We start from the raw sequence: 21,015 nt of genomic DNA on the forward strand, positions 1-21,015 counted from the left end.
AACTGTAAAGAAACTGTGCATGATCTATTCTATCTACAGCGTTCTACATACAAACTCATGCAAGATTTGAAAAGGCGCAAAACAAGATGTTGTTGTAGCATTCCCTAGTGATACAGTAAGAACTCTAATGAAGAGAGGAGATCTAAAAGACCACCAATTATATATATAAAAAAACACATGCGTTATCTCAAACCAAACAGTTTATTTCTATCAATATGTCTGCAAGTAAAACATTTTTTTCTAAAAGTGTTTGGTTTTGCTGTGAAAGAGTCTTGCAGAGAGCATCACAAGTACTGCTGTTGTATCCGAGCTTTGTTCTCTTCCCACCACAATCTTGCATTCGTTTCCCCAAACCTGTCTCGACTGCAACAACAACAAGATGCAAATGTGTGTTGAGTACTTTTGCTTGTTGGAAAGACTTTCCTAGCAAAAGAAAAAGGGTTATGTTTCTTTCTACCTGAAGCGAACGCGTCTAAGCTCGCGTGTCCCATCTGGTAAAGCTCTGATTGTGATGTAAACACCGTCTTCATCTTGTTCTACCCATTCTGATTCGCTGTCACTTGCATTACTTACTGAGACCTCCTCTGACTGCTCTACATCTTCTTCTTCTCTTGATGAGCTACCACTACTTCTTGCAGACCCAACAACCGATGACGTCTCGGTTTTGGTGCCACTTATGCTAGAGGGTTTTGGCGTAGTCGCGAGACCAGACGAATCACTTGGATACTGGTTCTGTCTTTGTGTTGTTGTTGGTTGGTGAGCCTGTGATGAGCCGGAAGAAGCGTAGCCGTTTCCTCGAGGGCATTCATTGTTTAGAGGTGGAGTTGCAGGACCGTTCTTGGTAGAGCTCTGGTATGAATAAAATGAATGGGTTCATGTGATCATCAGAAATAAAGACAGAGAGAGTGTGTATATTAATTACCTCATCTTTGGATGTAGGAGGAGTTGGAAACGGGACGCTCTGCTGATTAAACTGCTGCACATTGTATAACTCCATTACCTTTTCGAAATTCTCCGCCCACCATTTTTGAGCTTGCCGTTTATCAAACATCTCACGACTGTAACCAAAGAGAAGTTCGAGAAACAAAACAAGCAAAAATGAGCTTCTGTTTTAATGACCAATGTGAACAGTGTTAGGCTCACAACTATAAATGTCAAATCACTTTGAGCCAAAGTGTCACTATTTGATGAAGCCATGAAGAAAGTTAGTTAGATAAAACATGAACATGTCCTACCTACAAAATGAATATCACTAAACGCTTTCCCCACACAACTTGTTCTTGGAGGAATCCATTTTAAGATCTCAAAAAACCTTTATTGGCGAAAAAGGATGTACAGCTTCTCACAATACACACATCAAACTTTTGGGGACCACTTTCGAAATTGATTTCAAGAGAAATGCAAGTTTCCAGAAACATAAGATAACATCTTTAATATGGACTGTACTTCTCATATCTTGTCCCCCCCCAAGAAACACACACACATTCTCTATTTCCAAAACCAAATCAAGAACAAAATGGATTAAGTTCATTTCAGTTGAGAGTATCTATCATCTTCAAGGTATGATTTATATTTTGTGAAAATAAAGCTAGAAAAGACATACCTGAAACGAATACGCTTGAGATCGTTGCCTCCCTCAGGCAAGGAAACAAAAGTGATGAGGACACCAGGCTCCACTTGAGCAACCCATTCTTTAGGCTCATCATCATCTTCTCCCTCCAAGAACACTGTAGAAGACTCTGACCTGCCACTCAATGATTCAGGTGTTCCTTCTCCACTCAAGAGACCTTTTAGCCTTGACTCCATATCTTTCCCAAGAATCTTTGGTGTAGAGCTTCCGCTTCCGCTTCTTCCAGGCCTCTTGTACGCATAATGGAACCTCCCAGAAGCTGATGCAGCATCTGAATCACGGCGGTGGTGGTTCCGGTTTGAAGAACCCGAACACGGTTTGCAGCTTTTGTAAGCACCTGATGCTTTTACTGCCATGTCTTTTATCTGATAGATTCACATCCAAAGAAAAAAATTCACATGATTGAATTACACTGAGAAAGATTTTTTAAAAAAAATTATAAAAAATCATATAGAGTAAAGTTTTGGCATCTACAGGGGAAGACAAAAGAGTTTTGTCCCCATTTTGTTTTGTTCATTTTGGTCAGAGCTCCCCCAAACAGAAACCAACAAGACTCAACACAGGTCTTGTCTCGGAGTTTCTTTCTTTCTTTCTTTCTTTTCCCATTTATATATTTTTGTTAAAAAGGAAAAAAAGAAAGAAAAAAAACAGCTTGTGAAAGTGACCTGGTAAAGAAGAAGAATTGTATTTCTACCTGTGACGTCAGGGACTTAACGGCCTGCTTAGACCTGGGTGTTCCAAGAACTCTTTCATCATCTTCTTCTTCTGCATCTTTAGATCCGCCATTATTGGTGTTTGCCTGCTTCGAACAAGCTATACACGTCAGCATCTCTCTCTTCCTCCCTCCCTCCCCTCTCTCTCTCACCAAGTTTCAATTCGACCTGGGAATTAAAACAAAAACACACACACTTTCTCAAATCTAAAACCTTTTCATGATTATAAAATAAATCGCATACCTTTTAAGCTACAGTAGTTCCACACTGTCACTTGAAACTACAAATATAAACAAACTCGGAGCTCGCTAAATCAAATTCGATTGCTTTCTCTCTCTCTGCCACTGAGATTTTCAGATGTCACCAGCCACTGAAAGATGTTGAAACGACGGCATCATGCGAAAGGAGGATCTGCTGATCAGACGTCTAAACGACTCCACGCTTTGAAACTCTCTCTCTCTCTCAGGGTCCGTTCTCTGCGGCTGGAAGCTCTTGACAAGGAGATTGAATGAGAGAGATCCACACACACACACACACACTCTCTCTCCTTGAAATAAGAAAGCTAAGAACACTTTGGTGAAGGAGGGAGATGGAGAGAAAGAAAGAGGGGAACTTTGAGATCGTTGGGACTCTGCTAAAGCTCTGTTGTGTTTGCTTCTTCCTATATAAAGCTCTACCCTTTTCTCTTTATTCTTTTTTTGTTTTTTTTTTATGTTAAACCCATTTTCAGATTATTTTTTTATTGAACTTTAATATGGATTTCATATACGCAAATTCAAAACAAACAGATTCTGATCGGTACCCCCAACATAATATTGCAGAATTCAATACTCTAATATTTTCTTGCTTTATGTATCTTTGTTTTTTTCTTTAACGTCTGTTTTTATTGTATCTTTTTTCATTTAGGGAATAAATATGTAACTATTTGCAGTTTTATAACTATGCTTACTTGATTTTATAGTACTGCATTTTCTTCTGTATTGAAAGTTTAAAAATCAGCCTCTACTTGTTTTATACACGCATAAATCTTACAATGACCACATAGTATTAACAACTCATTGAGTACGTTAGTATGTAACACTAATTAACTGAAAAGTGAAAACTAATTGTAATGCTTTGAAATTTGCAAGAAATAAGACCAAGACAAATTCAAATTATATTCTCTTTTTTTCTTTGATTCCTTTATCCGTTCATCTCTTGATTTGCTTTTTTTTTTCTCTCTTGATTTGTTTACTTTACTCTCTTTTATTTTTTTATCAATTTATTTCCTTTCTAAAGTACGATATCAGTAAATAATAAAAAAAAAGAATTATGAAGCCGTGCAAAATATTCAGGCCGTGATCACAGATCGACACGTGCATTATTGAGTGATTCCGGTGGTCGATAATTCCTTCCTCAATAAAGTAAAAGGAATAAAGGAAACCAACATGAAAATAAAAAAGAAATTGCATTCAATAACCCAAAATAAAAAGAAACTAATGTAATGCGTTTTTTCTGTAATGTTAATGTGTTTACTTTGTCAACTTTTATCGGTAGTTAAAATCGTAAGACATGCACTTTGGGAAATAGTTGACACAATAATAGCCACTAACCTAGGTTACTACTCAATTAGCCCTAATTTATATTTTCAAGTAAACTGCATTTTTTCTTTCTACAAGAAAAAAGTAAACTGCATTCAAATAATATGCAAAAACAAAAAGAAAATAAATAACTACGAGTGTGTATATGAGTATATATATATGTCAGAATCTCATAGATGGTCACAGGAGCGCCGTGAAGCAACGGACGAGAATTAACTACACTGTTGAATTTGTTACCGTCTTTGTACCATTTTAAATTTTGAAATCATATATATAATGAGACACTTTCTTCTCTTCTTAAAGTGTCCACATCAGATTTTAATAAATATTTGTGGGACTCATCTTTATATTTTTGTTTTAAAATAGTATGTATTCATATGAATATCACTAAATATCACTTAGTGCAGTGGTTTATGTATCATTAAAGAAGTTCATAACCCGGGTTCGAATAGAGAACATATGCGTTTTGCATTTTTTATGATTAAATTTAATGAAAGGCAATTATGATTTTTACAAGTCGTCTTCTTCTTTAGACTTTTAGACTTTCTGCAATATTGACTCCGACAACTCATAATTTTTCAAGAATTATACATCAGTTTCTTTGTTTTTGCCATTTTCATGAAAACTTCATGAATTTTTAAATATACTACTCGATTATAGGATGAAATGAGCGAAAAATTAAGTTTTTAAGAATTTCGGTTTTTGGACAGAGTCAGTTTAAATCGTCATCGTTGGTGTCCGAATTACGTTTTTCGGTGATTTTACGGCCATCGGCAGTGAGTTTTCGGACGTGATTATGTAATGAATTAATGATTGTTGGATCATTTTAAATTAACTTACGGCCTATGGCACTCAGTCTCTACATAACCTTTAAAAGGTGAGGCTGATGCGTGAGACATACCCAAAAAGCTTCCTAATCGTCTATTCTTTTGCACTGTCTTTGAATATAGCATAGGGTTCTCCCACTTTGTCGCTTAACTCTCACATCCAATGATAAACCATTACACTCTAAACCGCTATATTCAGTGTCATATATCATTGAAACTCCTTAAATTAATATAATTTCATAGTCCTATTGAAAACTTGATTAGTATAACTTTCCTATGTTCTTTGTTCTACTTTCTGAAGTTGTCCGCTGAGACTTGTTCGCCATAGAGAGATTCACTAATTTTTCATGCTTCAAATTTGAATTAGAACACACTGGTAGTTTCAAGGAGGAGGCGAACAAAATTGTTTACACAGCTGGTAACTACAGGAAAAACCAATGAAAAAGAAACACAACTTTTTGGACGGACCGAGAGAGTTCGGATAGATTTGAGAGGAGCTCATGGAGATTTATTTTTTATTTTTGTTAAAAAATCTCGCCTTGACTATTTTTCTGGGTATATATATATATTATTGCGCTATGTTTAATAAAAGGTTTTACTATTGTGTGGAGTTTCTAAATTGGGATAGATTATTATTTTCTTATATTTACACAGGACACGGATTTACTGGATAGCTAATGAGGATGTCAATTAGTCAGTGTATCAGATGTTGAATCTGAGTGGATATATGGTCTATGTCTGACATATTCTTGGAAAAAAAATGTTGCTAGATGTCGAATTCATAAAAACAAATCGAAAATTCTTTTAGATATTCACGACCCTGCGTTTGCGCGGGACTATATCCCTAGTAATACTTTAGTCTTGCTCTTTATTATTTTATTCATCTCTCTCACTTTCTTTTCCTAAAGACAGCTAAAAACAATACATATTCGATTAGAAAACAAAAATATTACAGCATTGAATGATCAGATCGTATACTGAAAAATATTATTTTTTTACCTCACCATGTGAGATCACTGTGTTTCTCTTGGTTTTATGTTTGATATTTTGGTATTTTTTATCTTTGTTGTTTATCTTCCTTCTCAATGTTTTCGCATGTATCGTCAACTATATTGTACCTATTGATTCTTGCCTTTAGTTTGATCAATTACGATCATTAGTATTTATTCCAAGCTTTATGGTGACCAATAGTATATTGCAATCTTTCAAACTGAAAAGAGTACATAAAGTGACTAATCTTAAAAAAAAAACAAGCCATGATGAGACATGAAATTTAGATTCAAGCTTGTTATTAAATTTGATTATTAAAACTTTATAGAGTCGTTTTTCCAACTAAGCCTAACAATGCTTTTTGTTCCCCACCTTTCTGTCTCTTTCAAGGCTTAAATATTTCAAAATCGAAAACCATTCTGAAAGCCAAGTTAACGTTATCCCCATTGTTAAGCAAGGTCATTTCAAAGTATGCTTTGCTTCAGGTAACACTTTGATAAATCTCTTTACTCTTTGTTGATTTCTTTCACAAATTACATAAAAAAAAGAATATTAGAATCGAAGGATCGATCCTTTGTGTGTTTATACCTACGTTAAAAGATCAAGAACGATCACTTTATTTTTACTAAAAGCATTGCATAAGTTAGACGTTCTTAATGGCTAAGGTAAGCGTGGTTGATCAATACAGAGTTAACAATAACCGAAGCTGAGCCCACCTTTTGTTGGGCCCAAATATAGTTAATAGCCCGCGCAAATCTAAACTACAGAAAGACGGGAGTCTACCCTGCACTTCTCCGTAGGTGATCATAACGACCTGTTTCTTGCGGTTCGTCTTTGCTTCTCGCCAAAAGATCAAAGAAGTTACTCAGCTCCGATCACTGTCTCCGAATCGTTTATCGCCATTCTCTCCGCGTGAATCCTATCTCCGTACGAAACCCTAGCTCGCTGCGTTGGAAGATATTGAGCTCGTCCTTCTACGGAGCGTTCGTCTGAGGTAGTGATAATCTTCGTCGGCTGTTAGCTCTGGATTTTCAGTTCTCCTTGGTTATTTCGCGTTATCGAGTGATTCAGGTTACCGATTCAGTGTTTAGTTTTACTGGAATACGTATTTTCCTGTTAGGATAAGTTGAAGATCCTTTTCGTTGATTGCTGATGATTGTATCAATGCCTGTTTTTTTCTTTACGCTTTGTGTACGTGTTCGTGCGGAATAATCGTTAGGATCAACACTACATTTTCGTTCTCAAATCCACAAACAGTCCACAGTTCTTTAGGTTAATCGGTGTGGCGATGGTATTCTCTGATTGTATCTTCCCGTTAGATAGTAATCATGGTTTCAATGGTCTGGTTAGGCTATTATATGATTGCATACTGTTATGGATCATAGCTGGCCTGAAACGATGGCCTGTAAATCATCGTTTCTCTTACGGTTTTTAGCTCTCTTGTATCAGTTATAGTTTGTTAATTACCTTATTGTTGGGGGAAGATGTTTTTTTGTCTGACTAGATCGATTCATGGATTTAGATGTAACTTTCTCTCTTCTTAAATGCACAAGAGTTTATACTGGAACTTAGTTGCTATATCAGGCCTCAAAACTTCAGAAAATTTGTTCTCGTGAATTTTTCTTCTTTTTATTTAACTCCCTTTCCTTGGTAGTTCAAACAGTTTGAGGCTGCAATGGATACACTGCCTGATCCTCAGTCGAAGTCTTCATCAAATGTATCTCCACACAGAAGAGGTGAAAGAGAGGGAGTTTTGAATAAGGCGCAGTCTATAAAGTCACATCCTGCAAATACGCTGCGCTATATCTGCAACCTCATGTTTTGAGTTCTTATGCTGCAGAAACTTCCCGTGATAGTTTAGTCTACCTCACAACATGTATGATTGGGCATCTTGTGGAAGTCCATCTAAAAAATGGATCGGTTTATCGTGGTATATTTCATGCTGCAGATATGGAGAAGGATTTTGGTGAGGCTTTGAATCAGACTTTATTTTACTTAGATATGTGGAGCATTGAAAGAAACTACTATTTCTTACCATTTATAATTTTTTTTTGAAACTTCCAGGAATTGTTCTAAAGATGGCATCCTTGATTAAAGATAGTAGGCAGAGATCCCGTTCTGACTTTTTCAGAAAGCCACCTTTCATGACGTTCATTGTTCCTGCAGATGAACTTGTACAAGTTGTAGCTGAGGTGTGCTTGCTTTTATTAATCACAAGCGATCTTTTTCTGCTTAAGTTTATGGCTATGCGTTACATGGCAGGGACATTACTTTGAGATTTGACATTTTCATTGGTTTTATCATTGGTGTTGGTGTTAGAATCTCTCCGTATCCAGTGACGGCACGTTAAATACCGTTCAGACTGAGAAACCGGTGGATCTGTTTACGGACTCTTCTATATCAAAGTCTCGTCGTGTTGATCAGGATAGAGAAGCCGGTAGAGCTGTTGATGTATTTGATGATAGTGGGTTTAATGAGGAGGACGACAAATTCCTGGACACTTGCAATGATCAGACTTTTGGTGGTTCATCTACTTCTAGTTTCCAGAAGCCAGCTTCTTATAGTGGCAAGGGCTATGAGGACGTAGTGGTATGGTTGAGTTCTTTGTTGATAGTAGTTTAGTAGCTTCTAGCAAAAAAATTGTTGATATCTGACATTCATTTGCATTCAGGGTGACAGCCAGTCTTCTCAGAATAATACCAATGTAGATCAAAGGTGCTCTGATGACGCTCGGCACATTCCCTCTGAACAGCGATCCAAAGACAGCAGTATCAGGTCAACTTTTTGCTATTAGGCTGTGACTTTTTAAAATATTGCTCTCACCTTGTGACTTTTTAAACATAACAGTGAGAGCCAACTGGGTGAGCGAAGAAAGAACAAGAACCCAGAGGTTTCCCACAGTAGCAGAGTAAGTTCAACTCCATGTTGATTATGACAGGTTAAACAGTGATTTCGTTTGGCGTTTTTAACATTGGTTCCTTGGCTCTCTTGTATTTACACAGTCAGCTGAAGCATCAGTTTCTGGTCATGGAGGTATTATGCGACTTCTTCTTACTCTGTTTTCTATATCTGCATATTTGTTTATCCGTTTGAACAATTGATGCCCACAGAAGTCTGAACTTTGTTTCCTGCTGTCTTCTAGAATTACCTTTTCGTTTTTACAAGCATGGCTAACGTTTATCTCAACTGACTATCTAGTGTCGACCAATAGTTTTCCATTGATGGTGAACTCTTTTAAAGTTGCTAAATTGAATATAGAAAAAGTTGCTTTGTACACAAGAAGTGGTAACCTGTTCTTTAACTTCAGTCTAATTAGGAAACAAATTCGTAGGCGTGAGTTTTGAGAACATATGTGTGTTTGGAATACAGATATCAAAGAAAGTGCAAAATTTAGTGGTAGTGGAACCTCGGCGTCAAAGATTGTTGCTGAGAGAGAAAGGCAAGGCAGTGAAGTTTCTGGCAAAACAAAATCTGAAAGCTCTTTTAGACAGTCGGATTCTAGAAGTTCAGAGAGTCACCCGGCTCCTTCGACACCAAGTCGTCCTAGACTACCGACAAGCTCGTCAATTGGCTCTTTGTCCTCATCAGAAAAGCCCACTCTTAATCCGGATGCAAAGGTTCTTTTTATTTAATTTGTTCACATTTGATAAAGTGTTGAGCTGTGTGTGTTAATTTTTTCTTTCTTCGTGTTGTTGTTCACTAATCATGAGTCGTTGGTTGCATATATCTTCCCATGAGATTGTAATCATGGTTTCAATGGCTTGTCTAGGCTATTCTTTGATTACGTACTGGTAACCAGATTGTATTCTTTTGCTGGCCTAAACTCATCGTTTCTTGGTACAGAATATGTATACTTCTGATTGTTGCTCCCATGCTTTAAGATCTATGGTTTTCTTTACGGATTCTGATTTTGTCTCAGTTGTTAATCACATTATTGTCGGGGAAGAAGCTTTTGTCCGACTAGATCGTTTCATTAACTTCCTATCTGTAGTTTCTGCTTCAGCCGAGCAGCTTCTTCTGTGAAACTTGACAATAGCTCTTACATGCACAAATGTTCTTACTGGAACGTAGTTATCCGAGCTCATTGCCGTTTCAGGCCTCAAAACTTGAGAAAAATATTGTTTTCGTAAATTACTTTTGTCAAATAATCTATTTTTCTTCTATTTATTTCACTTCCTTTTCTTGTTAGTTCAAACAGTTTGAGGCTACAATGAATACGCTGCCTGATCCTCAGTCGAAGTCTTCATCAAATGTATCTCCGCATAGAAAAGGTGAAAGAGAGGGAGTTTTGAATAAGGCGCAGTCTATAAAGTCACATCCTGCAAATACGCTGCGCCAAATCTGCAACCTCATGTTTTGAGTTATTATGCTGCAGAAAAGTCGTGTGATAGTTTAGTGGCCTTCACATCATGTATGATTGGGCATCATGTGGAAGTGCATCTAAATGATGGATCGGTTTATAGTGGTATATTTCTTGCTGCAGATATGGAGAAGAATTTTGGTGAGGCTTTGAATCAGACTTTATTTTCCTTAGATATGTGAAGCATAGAAAGACACTACTATTTCTTGCCGTTTATATTTTTTTTTTGAAACTTCCAGGAATCGTTCTAAAGAATGCATTCTTGATTAAAGAGAGTACTTTACGAGAGCATAAATCCCGTTCCGAGTTTTCCAGAAAGCCACCTTTCAAGACGCTCATTATTCTTGCAGATGAACTTGTACAAGTTTTAGCTAAGGTGTGCTTTTTCTGTTTAAGTTTATCTGTATGCGTTACATGGCGCGGACATTACTTTGAGATTTGACATTTTCATTCCTTAATTCCTTTTATCATTGGTGTTAGAATTTATCCGTATCCAGTGACGGCATGTTAAATGCCGTTCAGAGTGAGAAGCCGATGGAGCTGTTGACGGACTCTTCTATATCAAAGTCTCGTCATGTTAATCAGGGAAGAGAGCTAATACCGTGGGAACCTGATGGGAATGTTCCTCCGGGTCTGGATAATGTGTTTGATGATACTTCGAAAAGGTATATATAACTATTTGAATTTCTTGCAATTTAACTTATCGGATTCAAAACATTTGTGCTTAGATATGAAGATTTGCTAGCTAGATCCTTAGACCGTGATTCTTAGCTGAACAATTTAGACGAGAATGGTGGGAATGATTGTGTTTGCACTTTAGACTGATTATGATCTTCCTTTCGAAAAGCTAATATCCTTTTATCTCTTTATTGAGCTAGATTTTTTAATGACAGCAAATGATATATTGTGAGGAAGAGCCCTTGTAGTATGCTCAGCTGATCCGTTTCTGCTTGTAGGCAATGGAATCAATTTGAGGCGAATGAGTTACTGTTTGGAGTAAAGAGCACTTTCGATGAGAAACAATATACCACAACACTTCCACGAAGTACTCAGACTAGAGAGCTAGAAGAGAAAGCGCAAAAGATTGCGACAGAGAGTGAGGATGAAATTATTCGACATGTTCATGTAGCAGAGGTGATGTTTATTTGAATAGATCCCTACGTCTACCTCGACAGCTTGACCCGCAGCTGGACATTTAACTGCAGACTTCTAATTGTTCATACTTGCAGGAAAGAGGCCTTCAGCTTAGTGAGAAATCTGATATTGACGAGGAAACTAAATACTCAGCTGTCCGTCGAGTTGATAAATTTGATGATGGTGGGTTTAATGAGGAGGACGACAAATTGCTGGACACTTGCAATGATAAGAATTTTGGTGGTTCATCTACTTCTAGTGTCCAGAAGTCCACTTCTTCTAGTGGCAAAGGCTATAAAGACGTACCAGACGTACCGGTACGATTGAGTTTTTTTTAAATAGTAGTATAGTAGTTACTAGCAGAACAATAGTTGAATCTGTCATTCATTTTTATTCAGGGTCAAACTCAGCCTTCTCGGAATAATACAAATGTAGATCAAAGCTGCTCGATATCTGGCGATGACGCTCAGAACTTCCCCTCTGAACAGCGATCCAAAGATTTTCCTGCCCCAAGCAGCAGTATCAGGTCAACTTTTTGCTATTAGGCTATGGACTTTTGAATCATCCAAAAACACAACACCTGCAATCTGAATCACATCAGAATTGAATACTAGAATATTAAAACCAACAATACTTCGCTCACATTGTGACTTTTTCAACATAACAGTGAGAGCCAACTGGGTGAGCGAAGAAAGAACAATAGCCCAGAGGTTTCCCATAGTAGCAGAGTAAATTCAACTCCATGTTGATTATTCCTGTTTAAACAATGATTGCGTTTGACGTTTTATTTCCTGTTCTGTTGTCTTTAACATTGGTTCCTTGGCTTCCTTTTGTATCTACACAGTCAGCTGGAGAATCAGTTTCTGGTCATGGAGGTATATGCTACTTTTTCTTACTCTGTTTTATCGTTTGAACAATTGATGCGCACAGAAGTCTGAACTTGGTTTCCTGCTGTCTACACAGAGTTACCTTTTCATTTCTACAAGCATGGCTAACGTTTATCTCAACTGACTATCTAGTGTCGATTAATAATGTTCAATTGATGGTGAATCCTGTTAAAGTTGCCAAATTGAATCTAGAAAAGTTGCTTTTGTGCACAAGAAGTGGTGACCTGATTTTAAACTTCAATCTAATTAGGAAACCAATTCGTAGGCGTGAGTGTTGATAATATATGTGTGTTTGGAGTACAGATATCAAAGAAGATGCAGAACTTGGTGTTGGTGAAACCTCGACGTCGAAAATTGTTAGTTCAAGCCTCGGCCTCAAAACTTGAGAAAATCTTGTTTTCATAAATTACTTTTACCAAACTAATCTATTCACTCCCTTTACTTGTTAGTTCAAACAGTTTGAGGCTGCAATGGATACGCTTCCTGCTCCACAGTCGAAGTCTTCATCAAATGGATATCCACGCAGAAGAGGTGAAAGGGAGGGAGTTTTGAATAAGGCGCAGTCTATAAAGTCACATCCTGCAAATTCGCTGCGAATTATCTGCAACCTCATGTTTTGAGTTATTATGCTGCAGAAAAGTCGCGTGATAGTTTAGTGTACCTCACAACATGTATGATTGGGCATCTTGTGGAAGTCCATCTAAAAAATGGATCGGTTTATAGTGGTATATTTCATGCAGCAGATGTAGAGAAGGATTTTGGTGAGGCTTTGAATCAGACTTTATTTTACTTAGATATGTGGAGCATTGAAAGAAACTACTATTTCTTACCATTTATAATTTTTTTTGAAACTTCCAGGAATTGTTCTAAAGATGGCATCCTTGATTAAAGATAGTAGGCAGAGATCCCGTTCTGACTTTTTCAGAAAGCCACCTTTCAAGACGTTCATTGTTCCTGCAGATGAACTTGTACAAGTTGTAGCTGAGGTGTGCTTGCTTTTATTAATTACAGGCGAACTTTTTCTACTTATTTTATGTCTATGCGTTACATGGCAGGGACATTACTTGAGATTTGACATTTTCATTCTTTTTATCATTGGTGTTGGTGTTAGGATCTCTCTGTATCCAGTGACGTCACGTTAAATACCGTTCAGAGTGAGAAACCGGTGGAGCTGTTGACGGACTCTTCTAGTGTCCAGAAGCCAGCTTTTTCTAGTGGCAAGGGCTATGAAAACATACGAGTATGGTTGAGTTCTTTTTTTGATAGTAGTATAGTAGTTTCTGGCAGAACAATTGTTGATATCTGACATTCATTTTGCATTCAGGGTGACGGCCAGCCTTCTCGGAATAATACAAATGTAGATCAAAGCTGCTCGATATCTGGTGATGACGCTCGGCAAATTCCCTCTGAACAGCGATCCAAAGATTTTCCTGCCCCAGGCAGCAGTATAAGGTAAACTTTTTGCCATTAGGCTCTATGGACTTTTAAATCATCTAAAAGACTCCCCTCACGTTGGGACTTTCTTTTGATATAACAGTGAGAGACAACTGGATGAGCGAAGAAAGGACACTAACCTAGAGGTTTCCCACAGTAGCAGAGTAAAACTCTATGTTGATTATGCCTGTTTAAACAATGATTGCCTTCGGCGTTTTAATTCCTGTTCTATTATTTTAACATTGGTTCACTGGCTTCTTCCTTTTGTATTTCCAGTCAGCTGAAGAATCAGTTTCTGGTCATGGAGGTATATGCTACTTCTTCTTGCTCTGTTTTCTATATCTGCCCCACGCTATTTGTTTATCCGTTTGAATAATTGATGCCCTCAGAAGTCTGAACATGTTTTTATGCTGTCTACACTGAATTACCTTTTCACCTTTACCTCGACTGATTATCTAGTGGCGGCGATTGATAAAGTTCCATTGATGGTTAACCCTTTTGAAGTTGGCAAATTTAATCTAGAAAAAGTTGCTTTTGTACACAAGAAGTGGTGACTTGTTTTAAAACTTCAGTCTAATTAAGAAACTAATTCGTAGTCCTGAGTGTTGAGAACATATGTGTGTTTGGAATACAGATATCAAAGAAGGTGCAAAAATTGTTGGTGGCGGAACCTCGGCGTCGAAGACTGTTACTGAGAGAGAAAGGCAAGGCAGTCAAGTTTCTGGCAAAACAAAATCTGAAATATCTTTTGGGCAGTCGGATTCTAGAAGTTTGGAGAGCCGCCCAGCTCCTTCGACACCAAGTCGTCCTGAACTACCGCCAAGCTCGTCAATTGGCTCTTTGTCCTCATCAGAAAAGTTCACTTTTGATCCGAATGCAAAGGTTCTTTTTATTTGATTTGTTCACACTTGATTAAGTTTTAGCTGTGTGTTTTAATTGTTTTTTTTTCTTCCTGTTGTTGTTCACTAATCATGAGTGGTTGGGTGTGATCAGGAATTCGAACCATCTCAACCACCAGTTGCTGTGCAGGCTCAATCTCCGACGGAATATACCTCATTCTACTGCCCTGCTGAACCTGTCCAGCGGATGCCTGTGCAGGCTCAATCCCCAATGGCGGGTGGCTCATTCTACTACCCTGCTGCACCTGTTCAGCAGATGCCTGTGCAGGCTCAATCCCCAATGGCGGATGGCTCATTCTACTACCCTGCTGCACCTTTTCAGCAGATGCCTGGTGGTTACGGAGTAAGTTCCTTCTGTTGTATTTACAGCCTAATATTTAGACTCAAAACTAAAGCCAAAAAGTCTCTGAACACTCGCAATGTAATAAAATTTGCAGATTCAGCCGCAATATTTTGAACAGCCGATGTTTTATGATCAATATTATGGCCAGCAGTATGGTCAAACCGGTTATCCTCAGTATGCACAAGCCCAGGTATGACACTAACTAGTAACAGAAAAACCCTTAAAACAATTATAAACCATCACTAATAACAATTCACAAAACGAAAAAAAATTATCAGAAAGAAGTGTAATGATAAATGGATATTGTGTTATTTTAGTATTCGCAACAGCAGCAGCAACCAATGATGATGCCTCCTAGGCCGCAAATGATGATGGGTCAGCCTCCTAGGCCGCCTCCCCCTCACCAGCCGGTTATTGCTATTTTCACCTCTTTTTCTTCCTTTCTGTTATGTTCAGAGAGTTTTTAAGTTTATTGGATACTGAGATATCTCGCTCTCTGTTGTGTTGTTTCTTTTGTTACAGTAAAATCCATATCATGAAGGACGAGAGTAATAAGAACCCCGATATGATATGATGAAGTTGTTTTTGAAGTAAAGGACGTGAAGGAACCAACCCTCTGTTTTGGTTTAGGCTCTTTTCTTGGTCTTATCCCTCTTTCTGAAACCATTTTCTCCCTTTTTAGATTCCCCCGATCGAGTCTCTTGTTAAAGACCTATATGTACTCTCTTGTATCTCTGAAGATATTACATAAATTTCAGAATTGAGGTCTTTCTCATGTGTGCCATCACCACCTCGTCGTTCGCGTTTCTGTCTGTGCTTGTGTACTTTTTGTTGATGTTCATAATGCTCGGTTTCTGAAGTGATTTAATGTTGGTGACATGTTTCATCTTCCAAACGACGGGTGCGACAATCACGCGATCGCGTGGATTTTAGAAATAGTGATGTGGCGGAATTGAATAAAGCTGTGAACATTTTTATGCTATTCTACGTAGAAGGCAGCACCGTGAAGCGTGAAGCCTCATCAAAGTCCGCAAAGTATGGCTGCCTACTTTTATAACTCTGTCTCAGAGGTTTGTTTATGTCTAAAGAGAGTCTCTTTAAGAGACTGACTTTGTCTATGAAACTATACAATATGCAGCCATACTTTCACGAGTCTCGTCACCTACATGCGTTTAAGAGAGCTAGAAGCTCTGGTGGTCGTTCCTGAACACAAAGAAGCTACAAGAATCAAACTCTCCAAACTCGCATCTCTTCAAGAACCCTCAGCGAAAATGGCTCGAAAACATCTTGTTCGGACTTAACTGGTAACAACAATGACGTGTTACAACAAAACCCAAAATTCAGATTCTCAGGTTATCCACCAGACCACCATGTCTCCGTTCTCATGGGAGACTTTTTCTCCCGCTTGTGGTTTGATGAGACCATGACACGAAGTCATCCTTGGCTATTCATGAAATGCTCTGTCTTTTAAGTCTATCTTTCTGCAATCTCTACTGCAAAAACAAAAGTTGTAAACCTTTCAGCTAATTTGTTTCCTTGATTTGGCATTGTTTATGGTGTTATTTTTTAACCTTATTAGTTCTGAACTCACATGGATTTCTTGATTGGTAGTAATTACCATTATTCTCTTGATTGGTAGTAATTCTCTTTATCATTTAATAAATAATTATTAGATGACCTTGATTTGTAGTTTGAATGTTGTTAATTAATAAATAAAAGAAAGTAGTTTCCGAAAAGAAATTTATTGGAAAATCATTTAGAATACCATTTATTTAATGCAAATTCTCTCCAAATTATTTTTTATACGAAGCGTTTTGATAGAATATTTTCATTTAGAATATATATATATATATTTTTTTTTTTTAAATACTATATTTTATTATTTAATAATATCACCAATTATATTTATATTCAAAAATTAAATTTAAAATAGAAACCAAATTAAAATATTTTTAAAATAATAAAATTTCAGATTTAAAATATACTAATTATGATTTATTATTTTAAATAAAAAAAAAATTGATATATATATATATATATATATATATATATATATATAATTATTATCATATAGTAATTTTATATGATAGTTTATATATTAATCATTTACTACTTTACCAATTATGTTATTAAATTTGTACTACTATTCTGTTTTTGTAACATATTGTTTTTATATCATACTACTATTGATTTGTCATTAGTTTTACCAATCAAGTTCTTAGTCCATTGCGGCTAGTCCGCACTAAATACTTTGATCTGTAGTTCTTGTATTTGTATATATGTCTTAGGGTTGGATTGTTGGGTTCATGTATATTTCAAGTTTTGAGTGGTTTAGCTTGGTTTAGAAAAACATGTGAACACTTTTTTGTTTGATAAAAAAATATAGAACATTTCAAAAGAATTGATACTTTTTTACAAGGTTGTAGCTCTTTCGATTTCATTAGCAATGTCAAACAAATTAACTCAAAAGAGTTTATACTTCGATACCTTCATAAAACTTTGCGAAATAAAAAACAGTTACCTAGAAATCATACTACTATTTCATACGATCATCTTATCTCCAAATTACATCAACATTACAATGTACGAAAAACATTATTCATAATGAGAGGGCACACGTCAAGTGGTCCATTCAACTTCGATTGACCAACATATTTGTCTTCGTCTCATTTGACTAAGGCTATATTATATCTTGATGTTTATACCCCCTCCAATCATATTGAAATATCTACACGCAAATCTCTTTGATTACAATCCTTCACCAACCAAATAGTCATCACAACCACAATAATTTGTTGTACTACTCGAAGCAATATTGCTGGTACATCTATATAAATCTTATAAAAACATTTATTTTTATAATGGATTGTGGATGGTGAGTTTATATATCCAAATTCCAGTTATGGATTTTGAAAGAGAAAACTTTAAAATCCTAATCTCTAGCTAAATACATATATTTAACTGTTGTTAGTTAATAGGTGTTTGTGGCTAAATTAAACCTCAGTTTCTTGAAAGCTTGTAATGATGTCTAAAAGGAAGAAGAAAAAAAGTCTTGTAATGTTTTCAAAATATTCTTCAAATGGAAGCTTCTCCTCCTCAAACATGCATGTGGGTGTGACAAAAGTTTTCGAGTATTGCCGTATTGGATCAACAATCAGATGAAAGATAGTTGCACAGAAAGATTAACAATCATGTGAATTACACTCAAAGGTGATATTGATCATTTCAATATCTATGCTGTGAGTTTGTGACATAAACATATATATTAACAATAAATGATGAGATGAAAATGGTTATTTCTTATGTCTTCAGAAAGTAATATCCATCTACATATATTATAAATTTCTAAACATTTACGATTACGAGCCTATGTTATGCTTTTAGCAGTACAGTTTTTAATAAATATTATCCTCGAGAACCAACAGTTAGAGGATAAAACCAGATTCTATGTCTATATCACAATATGTCCCCACAATCTAGCCCTTGCTATTATAAATACTAATGACAACATCATAGTACAGATTGATACTCTAATTATCTCTAAATTATTATATAAAACACCCTTATATAACATTGTATGATGCATGATATGAAACATAAATTGTATTGTACAACCTAAAACAATGGTCCCAAACAGTGTCAAAAAATAAAACAATGGTCCCAAACTGCAATAAGTGCAGAGACTAATTGACTTAAGAAATGCAAATCAAAGTGTAGTATTCAAATGGTATTTTTTCACAGATCTTATAACCATTTTATAAAGGTAGTTAATATATACCCCAACATACACCTATATATAAGACCACACGCCATTTATATGTTTACTCGATTCTCATCCTTTTATTGTTTATCTTAACCTTAACCTACCTACCTACTCACAAGCAATACCTTTTCAAACATCTGTTCAAATGTCGTTAGAAGAAACAGAACCACCAAGCCAGACTCTAGATAATGTCCTGGGCTGGTTCGATGATTCTATCTCCTTAACGCCATTACCTGGATTCAGTGATTCTGATTTGCTCAACGAGTTTGACTGGTCTCAAACATGGGAGTGGGATCATCAGACTCAAACTCAAGATCCAGGATTTGATTTTCTTCACAGCTATAGTCAAGATCTTAATGCATATATAGGTTGTGAAGCAGCTAACGTGGAAGTGGCAACCGGAGTTCCGGTCATTGATTCTGATCCTCCACCAGTGCTTCAGCTACCAAACGATCAGTCCAAGAAACGGAACCGTGATGAGCTTAACGATCCCCACGTCGTGAAAAGATCAGCAAGGAGCAAGAAAAAAGCAGACAAGTCTAGTGAGGTGAGCCGCAAAGATGTTAACAAGGTAGAGAGATGGGCAGAGCAACTTCTTAACCCTTGTGCCTTGGCGATCACGGCAAGGAACTCATCAAGGGTTCAACATTACATTTGTGTTCTCTCTGAACTCGCCTCTTCTTCTGGTGATGCTAATCATCGGCTTGCATCTTTTGGTCTTTCCGCTTTGAAAAAACACATTTCAACTTCGTTTGTGCCATCATCACCATCATCTGTTACTTTTGCTTCAGCAGAAGTGAAGATGTTCCAGAAGACTCTGCTCAAGTTCTATGAAGTAAGCCCTTGGTTTGCTTTGCCTAATAACATGGCAAACTCAGCCATCCTACAGATTCTAGCACAAGAGCCAAGAGATAAAAAGGATCTTCACATTCTTGATATTGGTGTTTCTCATGGTATGCAATGGCCCACTTTGCTTGAAGCTCTGTGCTGCAGACCAGAAGGACCTCCTCTTCAAGTTCGAATAACCGTTGTTTCCGATCTAACCGCAGACATACCATTCTCTGTTGGTCCACCATCTTATAACTATGCATCTCAACTCATCGGCTTTGCTAGGTCCCTCAACATCAACCTCCAGATAAGTGTAATTGACAAGTTCCAGCTCATTGATACCTCACCTCATGAAACCTTCATCGTCTGCGCTCAGTTCAGGCTGTATCAACTGAAGAATACCATCCCTGATGCGAGATGTGAGGCTTTGAAAGCGCTGAGAAGTTTGAATCCAAAAGGAGTGATTCTTTGTGAACACTATGGAGAAGGCAGTAGTAGTAGTAATGTGGACTTTGCAGCAGACTTCTCAAAGAAACTGGACTATCTGTGGAAGTTTCTAGATTCAACAAGCTATGGATTCAAAGAAGAGAACAGCGAAGAGAGGAAGCTAATGGAAGGAGAGGCAACAAAGGTGTTGATGAGCTCAGGAGATACTAGTGAAGGGAAAGAGATGTGGTATGAGAGGATGAGAAAAACTGGTTTCTCAGCAGAAGCATTTGGAGAGGAGGCAATAGATGGAGCCAAATCTTTACTCAGAAAGTATGACAACAATTGGGAAATAAAGATGGAAGATGGAGATACCTTTGCTGGTTTACTATGGAAAGGAGAAGAAGTTTCCTTTTGTTCCTTGTGGAAGTAGCTAAGAATCTTTGTAAGTTTGTCTTGATGTTTGTTGTAAGCTTCCAACTATTGCCTTCTGTGAACTGTTATCTGCAAAACTTATTTGGTTGTGATGTATATAATGAGTCATTTTCTATCTAGGATGGTATCAAAATCACAGTCTAACTCTCTCTCTCTCTCTTGAAATTTAGCATCAGAGACAAAATGAGTCCTTGATTATCCACTCTAAGAAACTTTGTCAAGAACATAGCTATGGAAAGGGTTATTCGGTCCTAAAGAAATGGGTCCTTGATTATTGAAAGGCAGTAAGCTTATAACAGAACATGCCTCCACAAAAGAAGAAGAAACTACTATTTGAATGATTGTTACCTTGCACCAGCTTATGGAATGACCACATAAAGAAGTAAATCATGATGACGATACAATGAATCTATATAAGAAAATCAATGAGTTAAAGTTTATGCAGAGAACATGTCCTACAAAAGTAAGTTTAAGAAGATGTCGATTTCAAACTGCAGATAACAACATGTGTTTAGTCTTCCCCTGCTGCTACAATCTTCTCTTGAATGAACACATCGCACACAAACAAGAACTACGTGAAAGGAAGAGTAAAAGTTTCTGCATGAATTCATATTTAGCAAATGAGAAAGAATGATGAGGGGAAGACTTTTGCTGAAGAGAAATGAGGGAAGATTTTTTTTTTGCACGTGTTACTTTAGTCTCTATAAAAGATTCTCTACAAAAGATAGATATGACCATGAAATATACTCATTGTTGGCATTTTCCC

The 21,015-nt window shown here is 36.9% G+C and overlaps 3 protein-coding genes across 6 annotated transcripts; 2 read left to right on the forward strand and 1 right to left on the reverse strand.

Annotated features, from left to right (window-relative positions):
* Positions 1 to 123: 123 nt before the first annotated feature.
* LOC108862773 (protein Brevis radix-like 2) lies at positions 124 to 3,037 on the reverse strand. 2 transcript variants are annotated; one of them, XM_018637006.2, is made up of 6 exons: positions 2,587 to 3,037; positions 2,325 to 2,511; positions 1,604 to 1,995; positions 923 to 1,058; positions 458 to 849; positions 124 to 363 (listed from the first exon to the last, which is right to left on the reverse strand). In XM_018637006.2, the coding sequence occupies exons 2-6, from the start codon at positions 2,457 to 2,459 to the stop codon at positions 285 to 287; spliced, it is 1,134 nt and encodes a 377-aa protein (XP_018492508.1). In that variant the 5' UTR covers positions 2,460 to 2,511; positions 2,587 to 3,037; the 3' UTR covers positions 124 to 284. The 2 variants fall into 2 exon arrangements, with proteins under 2 accessions (XP_018492508.1, XP_056842005.1); XM_056986025.1 differs by having other exon boundaries at positions 2,325 to 2,549.
* A 3,496-nt stretch (positions 3,038 to 6,533) lies between these two features.
* On the forward strand, positions 6,534 to 15,581 carry LOC108862772 (uncharacterized). Of its 3 annotated transcripts, XM_056986024.1 has the most exons (32): positions 6,534 to 6,734; positions 7,395 to 7,476; positions 7,581 to 7,706; positions 7,805 to 7,932; positions 8,060 to 8,329; positions 8,412 to 8,515; positions 8,588 to 8,648; positions 8,743 to 8,773; positions 9,110 to 9,357; positions 9,930 to 10,011; positions 10,116 to 10,241; positions 10,340 to 10,476; positions 10,581 to 10,765; positions 11,057 to 11,234; positions 11,330 to 11,425; positions 11,459 to 11,551; positions 11,633 to 11,760; positions 11,902 to 11,962; positions 12,079 to 12,109; positions 12,425 to 12,477; positions 12,571 to 12,652; positions 12,757 to 12,882; positions 12,980 to 13,107; positions 13,233 to 13,361; positions 13,446 to 13,573; positions 13,659 to 13,719; positions 13,832 to 13,862; positions 14,190 to 14,437; positions 14,549 to 14,797; positions 14,892 to 14,987; positions 15,115 to 15,207; positions 15,320 to 15,581. In XM_056986024.1, exons 2-32 carry the CDS (start codon positions 7,416 to 7,418, stop codon positions 15,320 to 15,322), a joined length of 3,573 nt encoding a protein of 1,190 aa, XP_056842004.1. In that variant the 5' UTR covers positions 6,534 to 6,734; positions 7,395 to 7,415; the 3' UTR covers positions 15,323 to 15,581. The 3 variants fall into 3 exon arrangements, with proteins under 3 accessions (XP_056842004.1, XP_056842003.1, XP_018492507.1); XM_056986023.1 differs by having other exon boundaries at positions 9,939 to 10,011; positions 11,330 to 11,551; XM_018637005.2 differs by having other exon boundaries at positions 6,535 to 6,734; positions 11,330 to 11,551.
* A 3,054-nt stretch (positions 15,582 to 18,635) lies between these two features.
* LOC108858030 (scarecrow-like protein 29) lies at positions 18,636 to 20,350 on the forward strand. Its single transcript, XM_056986026.1, has one exon. The coding sequence runs from the start codon at positions 18,706 to 18,708 to the stop codon at positions 20,245 to 20,247; it is 1,542 nt and encodes a 513-aa protein (XP_056842006.1). The 5' UTR covers positions 18,636 to 18,705; the 3' UTR covers positions 20,248 to 20,350.
* Positions 20,351 to 21,015: the final 665 nt, after the last annotated feature.

This window comes from Raphanus sativus, chromosome 5 (genome assembly GCF_000801105.2).
Source record: "Raphanus sativus cultivar WK10039 chromosome 5, ASM80110v3, whole genome shotgun sequence".
Classification (NCBI taxonomy): domain Eukaryota; kingdom Viridiplantae; phylum Streptophyta; class Magnoliopsida; order Brassicales; family Brassicaceae; genus Raphanus; species Raphanus sativus.